Below are 12,500 nucleotides of genomic sequence, written 5' to 3'. Positions count from 1 at the left end.
TGGTGCGGAGCCCTTTGATCCTTATAGCTATGGGCTGCTGGACTGGTCTCCAGACATACAGTCTAAACTGGATGAGATGCAGGTTAGTTCACACACGCACACACACACACACACACACACACACACACACACACACACACACACACACACACACACACACACACACACACACACACACACACACACACACACACACACACACACACACACACACACACACACACACACACACACACACACACCTGCATTCACACATACTTCGACCGGTGTAGATAGCAAATGCTGTTAGAGTTTAGCCTGGCTATGCTTACACTCTAAATAAGATATTCTTCAAAGAGAATCAGTAATGAATTATGGCACTAACTAACAAGCAATCCTGATTCATAACTTGTCATATCTCCTAAAAATGAGACCTGAATTATTGATGGCTTGAGCAAGCACATGCACACACACACACACGCACGCACGCACGCTCGCACGCACGCACGCACACACACACACACGCACACGCACACACGCACACACACACACACACACACACACACACACACACACACACACACACACACACACACACACACAGAAACACAAACGCACACATGCACACACACGCATGCACACACACACACGCACACGCACACGCACATGCACACGCACACGCACACGCACACAGGCAAGTAAATCTCGTTACTGCTTGCTGGAATTGTTTAGTGAGCTGATACCGTGTACAAATGTAGTTTTAAATGCAGGTGTAATACACATTTCCATTATTGATATACATGGCTGAGAAGGTTTGAAAGTGTGACCGCCTCCCTTCACGATTCATTATTTGTTTATTATTGTTTGTTATTTTGCTGCTATGATTCCCTAGTACACTAAACGAATCCACATAGCAGCCAGAAACATGTCGGCCTGGCGAGTTGGTCTAGCCATGTGTAATGGAGACCAGCTAGCAGAGTTTGGCGTTGAACATTAGTAAACCTCCCTACGAAAGCCTCATACAGCATCGGTAGCGCTGGGCAATTGGGCTGGTCCTTTAGCTCAGCGGTATCATGCTGTGCCTCCCTTGGCCGAACTGGAGCGTAGAGTGGCTGCCCATGCCCACCAATCACAAAGCGATATTTAATAAAGCGAGAGAAATTAAATTGACGTAGGTTGAAATTCAGTGTTTAAACTATGAAAAGTATTTCAACTACTCTTTTCTGGCCTTTTACTCTTATTTCTGTCTGCAACATTTTAAAATTCCCCTTGTCTCCACTCCTCTTGTCTCCTCTGCTCTGGTCTGCTCTCCTCTTCTCTCCTCTCATTTTTTCTCCGTGCTGCAGAGGCAAAGATGGTTTGTATTCCTGTTTTTATGCATGCGCACACACACACACACACACACACACACACACACACACACACACACACACACACACACACACACACACACACACACACACACACACAGAGACACACACACACACACACACACACACACACACACACACACACACACACACACACACACACACACACACACACACTTCCCGAGTATCTGTCTGTCACACGCCTCTCTGTGTGGTGCCCTCCTGTCAGTCATCAGTCATTGTGCCACACATATCATTTTTTCTCACACACTACAGTTGTCACACAGGAAGCGTTTCACACACACGACACACATACATCACACACACACACACACACACACACACACACACACACACACACACACACACACACACACACACACACACACACACACACACACACACACACACACACACACACACACACACACACACACACACACACACACACACACACACACACACACACACACACGTACATAGGCAAGCACACATGCACACTCGTATGGTTGAACGGACCACGCACACAGGCACGGATGCATGCACACCCACGCAAGCACACGCACGCAAGCAGTTCACTCACTCGTCGTGTATCTTCAGTTCATTTCAGTTCAGTTAGGAGACATTTACAATGGGAGCCATTCATGTGCTTTTGTCTTCTCTTCTCTTCTCTTCTCTTCTCTTCTCTTCTCTTCTCTTCTCTTCTCTTCTCTTCTCTTCTCTTCTCTTCTCTTCTCTTCTCTTCTCTTCCCTTCCCTTCCCTTCTTTTCTTCTCTTTTCTTTTCATCTATTTCATCTACTCTCTTCCCTTCTGTCCTGTTCCCTAGTCTTCTAACCGGTTGAATGATAATGGCCTGTATATTATGCATGGGTTGGTGGGACTGAGTCCGGGAGTCTAACTTTTTCCTGAACCCTGCAACTCACAAATTGGAATCTGCATGTTGAATTGCCAGAGCCTGCTATCATAAGCCCACTCTACATCCATCTTGTCGAGATAAATACCACCCTGTGCTTTTAACAAGGAAAATATGCCTGCAAGACTGAACTATACTGAACTCTTACATCTCTACATATTTCTGAAGATAATAACATGAATAAAACCATTTTAAGTGCAGAGAGCATACCCATAACGGCATGTGTGTGTGTGTGTTATATACTTTGCTAATTTATCAGGCTCCTTCCTGTGTCATAACAATGTCACTTCCTCCCAGGAGGCCTTTCATGTCTTTATTCGCTCCCGACTCACCAACCACAACAGCTCCGCTCCACTCAGCCTTGCTCTTAATGCAGCACACTATCACAGAAACACAAACACTGACATACACACACAGGCACGCAAGCACATATGGATACACGTGTGCACACGCATGCACACACGCACACACACACGCACACACACTGTCTGACCCAGTGCACTCTGCGGTCATGTTAAAGAGCTGTACATTATTGTGAACAACAACTGCAAGTCTGGCTGTGCTCTGTGAAAGGCTTCAGATACCAAGACGAACTAGAGTGCAAGCCATTAAGGAGTTAGTGTTATGGCATGAGAGCAAGGAATCCCAAGGCAATACAAGATTATTTGTAAAGCCTTTCTTTGTACATGTCCAAGGGTGCACTGTAAAGGTAGGATGAGAGTGGCAAGATGGAGCACATGTAAAAGATGTAGCAGTTGCATCTTTGCTATTTCTTATATACTATACTGTATAATTTAGGTCTTTATACTGCATCTGCTTAGCCCACGAGCTGTTCAAAATTTAACTGTGGTACCAATATATTATATTATGTTCTTCAGAAGGGGTTAAAAATGGGACTGATTCTGGTCTGGAAGGCACTAAAATAATACATTTACAAGATATACAATTATGTTTAGTTTGTTTTTCTGCTTTTTCCAGTTCATGTTCCTGTTTCCTGATCAAAATGTTAATGTCTCTGTAAGGCAATATTAGGCCGATATTATATTTATATGATATAATATTATATTTATTTTATATTTCTGATGTTTCCAGGAGGGGTTCAAAATGGGACTGACTCTGGAAGGCACCGTGTTCAGCCTGGACCTCCTGGATAGTCGATGCTGATGTCAAAACTAAAATGAAAATAAAAAAACTAAAATAACTTTTTAACATGTAAATAAGTCTGTACGTTGTAAAACGATTGGAAATGATTTCATGCTGGAATGTTAAATCGAGATTTTTCTGTGTATTTCTATTTGCATTTTGCATTGTGTCAAAGAGAGAAAACTGTTGCCACACCACTTGATGTGGGATTTCTTATTTTTGTAGAGTAACATGAACACAGGATGATTGCCATAACTATGGAATTGTGGACTTAAAACGATACCATTCGATTTCTGGACATAAACTCATTTTACACCTTCCCTGGAGTTAAATAATTGACTTTCACCTCCTCTTCTTCCAGCAGTTCTCTTAGTCTGGTGACGTTACTTCTAGATCCAAGCTAGCCATTACCATTGAATCTTATGGGACCAGTTAGCTGTTAGCTGGTCCCATACAATTCAATGATGCATATATGCTAGTTCGGAGGTAGACTTTTCCTTGCCAGAATGAGAAAATGACTGTAGGTAGGAAAGAACTCAATAGTTTAACTCAAGGGAAGATGGGGAAATGGTCTGGTATCGCTTTAATGACTGTATTTGATGTCAATATGATTTTCTTAAAATGCTTAAACATTCAGCTATCGACACTTTTAGCTCTTGAATCACTTTATTTAGTAATTATGTTGTGAGTTTGCACATAGTCTCTAGATCATCTTTGAAATTAATTGCACATTGCCCTCATTCTTTTACTCTTGTATCACTAGTCACATTTGAACTTCAAGATTTGGCTTTAGGGATCAAAAATTTGCCCCTTACACCCCTCTAAGCCCTAAGCCCCCATGTCCTGCATAATTTTATACATCCCCCTTTCACGATTCACAACTTATAGACTCCGGTATACAATACAGTAACCCTTTTCATGTGAACAGTTCATGCCAAACATTACCCTTTAATACAAATAATTCTTACTCTAAGAAGGACATCTCGGGATCTTCGTGTGAATGTAAATATTCCGCCACAATGACATGGGGGGAAACGCGGAGGAGGTGCTGTTCAAAAGTCACAAAAATTGGATCCATTGTAACATTCTACAGGTTTCTTGCTTCAGAACGTAGAAGTGAGGTGAAGCGTTCTCAAACTCCAGTGTTTTGGCATTATTCCTACTTTATTTATAATTTTCACATGACATATGAGCACTGCCATTTTAACATGGGGGGAACACTCAAAGCGAATAATGGTTCACCTAGCAGATACTGCAATGCGACGACACTCTGACTTGGGTGCTGTTTCCATGTAGCCGTGTTTGAAAACGCATTTGTTTTGCCCTTCCGTTTACACGTAAACGTTTATAAAATCTACATATCAAAAATCCGGCTTTAAAAATAACCCATTTAGGGAGCTAAAACACATCTGTTACGATGGAGTTTTTATTTTTATCCACATGTTGGGTTTACACCTAAACAGGACAAAAAATATCACATTTTAAAATACCCACCTACGTGGAAACAGCACCTTAGTGAATACCGTAGTTCTGTATAGAGCTGTCCATGGTCCTGAAGTGTTATGGCCTGGACTGATGCTCCCTCAAGTCAATGTTTTAAATCTGCATTTAGTTGTATTTTTGTCAATCAGTATCATTGTACATCATTGCTAATCATGTTTCTTGTCTACACTCTGCATGTGTTTATTAAGCATTCCATGCACAAACTGACACACATTATTTAATTTTGAAATATACATGATGGATGAAAAGGACGATAATTGCTGACTCTTCTGACCAACATTTCTGTATATTTTTCATTTGATTGTTTTGTCTGTTTCAGTAAGAATCTATTTTAGAGGAGATTTCTTTTCTTTAGGTCGTATATGAGGTCCACATGTCCATATATCAGTTACAGTACATCGCCATACTAGATCAGTGTCACTGTCGTAAAGCTCTGATATCCTTCTTTAGAACTCTCTTACTTTCTCTGTTAGAACCATCATTAATACCTGTCGCCACTGTTCCACACTTAGAACCAGTGTTCCATCACTGTCCGGTTCTCTAGCTAATTCCTGCATCCATCTGACAATGCCTGGCAGACAGACAGACAGACAACTAAGAGATGAAGAGTTACATGAAGGCTCGGAACTTTGTGTTTTCACTTTTTTTTTGTTCTGGGATATTTGGAGAATAAAATGTACACGTCCTAATATGGTGTCTAAAATTAGTCTTTTTCTGCTGTGACTTGACCTAATGTGAGCATGGTTAGGACCCATGGGGACAGTGAGATCTGAAAGGAGAACTCAATGTGTGTGTGTGTGAGTGTGCGTGCGTGCACCATCCGTGCGTGCATGTGTCCTTGGAGATGTTGACTGTGTGAAGTCTGGGTTTCAGAGGAGAACAAAAGAAAGGGACAAATATCAGCACATCAGAGTTTAAACTGGAACACTTTAAGATGTTCAGGTATATCAGAGTTAAAACTGGACCGGTTTAAGATGTTAGACGTTAGATAGCAGAGTGTAGAGCAGGGTGTTTTTTGTTTCAAAGCACCATTTTTTTAAATTTTTCAGTTCAAGAAAAAAAAACATTATTCATAAGTCATTTGACTTGCTATTTCTTTAGTACACTTCTTATCTCTGTTCTAATATAAAACTTATTAAAGGCCTATACTTTTAATTTAATCTTATCTCTGAAAGTCCAATTCTCATTTTGCCTTATTTCTCCTGAAGGTCGACAGGTGTCATCTGTTTTCCCTTGTGGGTGAGAAGGAAAAAGACGAATATTGGACATATTACCATTCTGGTACTCAAAATTGTGAACGTGCAAACTCCTTTATTGAAGGAATTACTTTTATGACAAATGTGTACTTGGTCACCGGCACTCATAAACCAAATGGAAATTCCCGTTAGACCCTTGGATGTCATACAGGCACGCACACACACACACACACACACACACACACACACACACACACACACACACACACACACACACACACACACACACACACACACACGCACGCACGCATGCGCGTACGCACACACAGACACAGACACACACACACACACACACACAACAGTCAGATGCAGTGGCACTGAACTGAATACATTAGCATTTGACTGATCGCTTTAATCAGGAGTGGAGTGAATTTCAGAGAGAGAAACAAACAACAAACACACATCCAACAATATAGACTAGACAAGTGCCTGGAGGTTCTGAGACCGCATTGCAAATCATCATCGACTCACAAACAAATGCAAAACACTGGAGTACAAAGCATCAACTAACAGACAAATGGGAAATACTAGTGTGCAAGTAGTTTAGTCGGAAGTGATTTAGCCCACGCCTCAGTGTTGCAAGATCCAGAGGCAAATTTCCTGAACAACAGTATAAGAAAAAGGAATATGTTCTCATGCTTCTGCGGAAAATGCAGCGTTACCAGGGCAGGGTCCCTTTTTCTATTTATTCATTATGCATGTCATAGAGACTGATGCTTCAATGTTACGGTGACATCTTGAGGGCCCATATGCTAAACAAATAGTATTTTAAGTGAATAAATAGGCCTATTAAAAAAAGAAGACATACCTGTAAACTGTACAAGCTTTGTCAATATTTATTTTATTGTAACTAATGTTGAGCATATACTAGATGTGCCACACTACACCTGTTCCTCATTATGTTGTGGTGATATGATTACTAAACAAATCCCTCACCTGCACTGTCATGAACATGTGAGTATAGTGAATGGTCAGTACAATCCCTGAGGCAAAAGCATCATACAGTCTCCCTCTGCCTTACCTGTGCTTTACATTGTCACAGTGACATCAATATCGTGCTGACACATGGTAGTGATTACTCCAGGCAACCCTCACCTGCTCCTCTCTGTCCTGTGTGGGACAGCTGGAACAACCTCATCAGGCCCCCAGCCATTAATCATCCCTCCAATTGCCTCCTATCCCCAAGCCCATGCATAACAGCCAGTGGCATGCATAACGCTAACATAGACTTATGAGGCAGCCATTGGAAATGTAATTTTCCAATCTGGGTGGGTGAAGTCGGAGCAGGGTTGAGATAGAGAAGGTGTGGGGAAGGAGAGGGAGGCAGGACATTGACATGGTGTTTACACATAGCCGGGCATTTTGATGAACAGACATTTTCTGCCCTTCTTTTTCACATTGGTGAATCTACGTAAATACTGTATAATGTAAGAGCTGTTATGCTTTTGGGCGGCAGTGTAGTGAGAAGGGGAAAGCCATTCAAGTCTCTATTTACATGCAAACACGAATTAAGAATTCCTTTTTTTGAGTTTTGGAGTTTTTGGAAAGAATCACAATGTCAAAAATGAAAAGTCAGCACTCTTGAATTACCCGGTTATGTGTAAACAATGTGTACTAACCCCAACTCCGATGAAGTTGGGACGTTTGGTAAACAGTGAATAAAATCAAAATGCTATCATTTTCAAAACACTCAATCTATTCATTAGATGGAGAATAGTGAAAAGACAACATATTAAGTGTTAAAACCGAGAAAAAATATTGTTTTGGGGGACATATGTACTCATTTCTAATTTGAGAAATCCAACACGTCTCAAAAGAGTTGGGACGGGGACAATAAATGGCAGCAAATGTCGAGGAAGACTAAAAACAAAACAAAAGACAACACTTAACAGTTAAATACATTAACCGATGAGATGATTTTATATAAAAAACAGTGTTAATTCCTATCTTGGACATGATTTCACCAGCTTAAATGGTGGGTGTATTCCTTGTCATGTTTTGCAATGTTTTCCTTTCTGTAGTGCTTACAGTGTGACAGGTCTTGACCAAAAACCCACCATTTTATCACATGCTGGTCCTTATGATGGAGCCAAACTGTTAAAACATAGTAGAGAATGCAATTTGACCTTACTATGTGGCAGTAATCGAAGATCTCCCTTCAAAATATAATGCATGAGTGGCTTTTCATGCTGTTTAAAACCCATTTATACCATTCAGCACTGTATTTAACTCTACAGATGAGTGAGAACATCTTAACCAATGCACTACTGCATCCGCATGCCATCATGGAGGCTGACTTTTGAAGCTAGCACTAACACAAGTTGGATGGTCCATTTTCACTGTAGCACAGGATGTGCAATGCTCTATTATTGTCAAAAAGAATGGACTTCTACAACTTATGCTGACTTCTGTAAGCAAAGGACAGTTTCCCATGTCTTCTGGGTCTATTTCAAGTGAGCTCAGGTGCTTAGGAGAATGTTAAACCCCTGTGTCATTTTCATGCATTAAGCATTCTTAATATGGTCAATTTTCAATAGCTCTAGCACTCCAGGAATTAGAGTGAGACTACAGCCAATATATATTTCATGATGTCATGAACCTATACAATGATTTTATTAACAAAAATATGTCTTATATACACTCAATCGTGGTAAATCAAAGGGAATTCAAAAATGTTTGTAATAACTATGGTAATTATTCCCTTTGCATCTTTAATTCTGAGTGACTCAGCCTCTCTGTGATGATCTTATACCTGGACACCTATATTGTCCGTCAGTACAATTCATTTTGAAATGTTCTTCTTTGTTGTTTTATCTTATTTGGATGTTTACTAAATTTCACTGATCCCCGTCCCAACTCTTTTGAGACGTGTTGGATTTATCAAATTAGAAATGAGTACATATGTCCCCCAAAACAATATTTTTTCTCGGTTTTAACACTTAATATGTTGTCTTTTCACTATTCTCCATCTAATGAATAGATTGAATGTTTTGAAAATGATAGCATTTTGATTTTATTCACTGTTTACCAAACGTCCCAACTTCATCGGAGTTGGGGTTTGTATATCAACAAACGACACAAACACGATGCTCTCCGTCCAGGGGCGTCTTTAATGCATGTTTCCCCACCCAGCTCCCCCCAAGGAATGACTCTGAGCGTCTGGGCAGAGAGAGGTATTAAAACATATCAAGGACAGCTCAAGGACATGACAAGGACGGACTGTCCTGAGTTCATTTAGCACCACCTCGAAGAAATAACAAATAATTAGGACAATAATTATTTATTCAACATAAATAACTAACATATCAAAAACTTTTAAGACTTATTGCATGTGGTCATTTTATTGTTTATTGCTATAAAAAAGGGGTGATTGCACATAATAATAATAAAAAAACATATTGTAAATTCTTATGGACAAAAAATCTTGGCAACTTATTTTCATATGATTAAAAGGGCCCTCCCCTCTAAAACTCAACCCCAATCAGTAGGAATTCTGACAAAGTTCCACTTGAAAAGAAAAATACTGTTGTGGTTGGAAAAAAATAAAACATCAATCATCAACATGGCTCCAAAGTATCCCTGTCTCCTTGTAAGTAAATTTGACATTTAGCGTTGATAATCCGAAAACGCACAATAAATACTAGAATCTCATGGGAGGAGTGTGCTGATCTTATCAGCATCAAGTCCGAGTCTCCCTTTGGTCTCATCTGCCAAGGAATGGCTGTTGAATTCTTTAATTATTAGTGTGTGTATTTTCCCCGGGGTGTTTTAGGAGAAGCACACAGGCCCGATATCGATGCCGAACTCCTGATCAGCTTTGCCCACGTCCACAGCAGCAAAGTCCACAATGGGCAGTCTGGTGGGTTTCTGGGTACGGTACTCAAACACCGTCTTGGCCCAGTCCTTAGGAGCACCCTGCAGCGGGAGGAACAAGAATGGCTAAGTTTACATGAGATATTTAATTTGAAATAAACTCTATTTAGTTCTGAATAAGTTCCGCTTTGAAAACGTCATATGAACACTTCTTAATTCGGAATTAAATGAAAGATCAAAGGAAACTCGACTGAACTATTTAATTCGGAATTATTAATTAGGCATGAAAACCCTCATGTAAACGTAGCAAATGAGAGACAAGTAATTAAACTAAATGCAACAATAACAATTTATTTTAAGACAAATGTCTTGTTTTGTTGCCAATACGACCTCAATTATTCATATAATTATAAAGGCCCAATGCTCAACACATGTCATATGTCATTTATACACAGCGTAATTAGCCATTTCTAGTGGCCAACATGTGAACCCTATTCTAGAGTTACAGTAGCAATGTGACATATCTTAAGCCTATGACGGGTGATACTGTACAATTACTGCGTTGCTGGGCAAATTAATTGTTTGTTTACTCTTGTGTTCTTGTTTTAATAAAGGGCCTTCTTCACATGTAAGAGTAGGCTACAGCTTTGCCTACTTGCTATTTGCCTACTTGGCAAAATAAAAATGGCTGAAATGGTGGTTTTCTCTCAAAACTAGTGCTTTGCCCATATATCTTGCATGGCACTTAGTCATGTGTTGGATACCTAATCAATGGAACCACCACGAATGATGCACAATGCATCCTCTAATGTTTTAAAAACAGCACGTTTATCCTGTCACAAGAATAGTCAAAGACATCAAATATTGCTTATACAGTATTAACCGCATAAGTCAAAGTATAAAGAATTTACTTAAGAAACAAATTTAAAGTAAACAAGAACAGATAGCCGAGGCAACTTACGGAGCATCCGTCCTCGGTGACGGTGTATTTGGTTCTGCTGTTGCCGTAGGCGCGGAGGTCAGTTCCGTCGGCAGCCTTCAAGATGGCGGCCTTCTTCAGGTTGCCGGCCTTGTCGTCGCGATAGGCCACGCTGTTGCGGCAGTGGAAGGTGATTCGCTGAGACGCCTCCTTGGACAGCAGGCGCACAAAGGTCAGCTGCACGGACGCAGAGTTACGCGACGTGCCCTGGCTACCGTAGGTGAACTGGAAGGACAAGATGCAGAAACGGTTATGAGTATCTGAAAGGTTGAAAGACACTATGCACAGAACACAATGTGTAGGCTTTATGCATGTGAAGACCTACAATACGGGAAAACAAGTCGACAATACAGACTCAATACATTTGAACACATTGATAAAACACTGTTTTATGATTGAATGGGTTTTACTGACAGACAGACAGACAGACAGACATACAGACAGACAGACAGACAGACAGACAGACAGATACGTAGATAGATAGATAGATAGATAGATAGATAGATAGATAGATAGATAGATAGATAGATAGATAGATAGATAGATAGATAGATAGATAGATAGATAGATAGATAGATAGACATTAACTCATTTACTCTAGTATACTAAATGGAACAAAAAATGTAACTAAAACATTTACATAGTCCTGTAGCCAGTATTAGACCTGTGCATCATGTGACCTAGCATCATGTGTAAGAGAATAACATGGTGGGGTAATGTGTAATGCACTTACGCGAGTTCCTCCGTTCATGTTGCCACCGTACCAGATGGGTTTGGAGTGGTTGCTGTTGGAGTGCCACCAGGCCTTGCGTGGCACGGTGGCGGGGTTGGCATCAATGCACGTCTCGCCCGTCTCCATGTTGCAGTAGACCTGGATGGCATCGTTAAGGCTGCCCTCGTTAGGGTCAATCCAGTACTCGCCTGCAGACACATACACGCGCATTCACACGCACGCACGCACGCACGCACACACACACACACACACACACACACACACACACACACACACACACACACACACACACACACACACACACACACACACACACACACACGCACACACACGCACACGCACAGGCACAGGCACATGCATGCACACACACACGCACACACGCACACACGCACACGCACACACACACCAATTAGAACACAAGACATGTCATGTGCAATACAAAAGTCACCACCAGCCGGCCTGTACACTCATTGCTGAAAATACTGGACCGCATCATAACAACATTGCTATGACATTACTGAGAGTCATACTGTAAGTAACAAATTAAGATTAGGTCATTACAATTTTGGTGACGGTCAGGTTGTAGAAAGGGCAAAGGCTCTGCACAAAAACCCCCCAAAAAAACCCTGTTGTCCGGTCCCCCTACGTGACACATCTGGGCATGATTTTGATGCAGAGCCTGTGTGCAATTTCCCTGTGTGCTTGCAGCAACAACAATACACTCACAGTGCACATCAGAGGATGAAAAGCCATCTGCTCTGCTGACAGAGACTAAATGTCACAGAGGGGGTTAATTTACTTGAGTAAAAT

At 41.0% G+C, this 12,500-nt stretch overlaps 2 protein-coding genes across 3 annotated transcripts in view; one reads left to right on the top strand and one right to left on the bottom strand.

The window, feature by feature from the left end:
• The window catches only part of gulp1b (GULP PTB domain containing engulfment adaptor 1b), a 137,249-nt gene extending 131,546 nt beyond the window's left edge, over nucleotides 1-5,703 (top strand). For both annotated transcript variants that reach the window (XM_063211520.1, XM_063211519.1), the window contains 2 exons: nucleotides 1-82; nucleotides 3,356-5,703. The exon at nucleotides 1-82 is cut by the window's left edge and continues 13 nt beyond it. In XM_063211520.1, coding sequence (XP_063067590.1) covers nucleotides 1-82; nucleotides 3,356-3,427 — 154 coding nt within the window. In that variant the 3' untranslated portion in view covers nucleotides 3,428-5,703. The remainder of the gene's footprint in view (nucleotides 83-3,355) is intronic.
• A 3,536-nt stretch (nucleotides 5,704-9,239) lies between these two features.
• Nucleotides 9,240-12,500, bottom strand: part of col5a2b (collagen, type V, alpha 2b) — a 71,621-nt gene continuing 68,360 nt past the window's right edge. Inside the window, exons 52-54 of the mRNA XM_063212672.1 lie at nucleotides 11,691-11,878; nucleotides 10,940-11,182; nucleotides 9,240-10,080 (exon numbers count right to left, since the gene is read on the bottom strand). Of these exons, the coding sequence (XP_063068742.1) occupies nucleotides 9,934-10,080; nucleotides 10,940-11,182; nucleotides 11,691-11,878 (578 nt within the window). The 3' untranslated portion in view covers nucleotides 9,240-9,933. The remainder of the gene's footprint in view (nucleotides 10,081-10,939; nucleotides 11,183-11,690; nucleotides 11,879-12,500) is intronic.

This window comes from Engraulis encrasicolus, chromosome 12, assembly GCF_034702125.1.
Source record: "Engraulis encrasicolus isolate BLACKSEA-1 chromosome 12, IST_EnEncr_1.0, whole genome shotgun sequence".
In the NCBI taxonomy this organism is placed as follows: Eukaryota; Metazoa; Chordata; class Actinopteri; order Clupeiformes; family Engraulidae; genus Engraulis; species Engraulis encrasicolus.
Note: the sequence above shows the minus strand (reverse complement) of the source record. Positions and strands in the feature narration are given on the sequence as shown.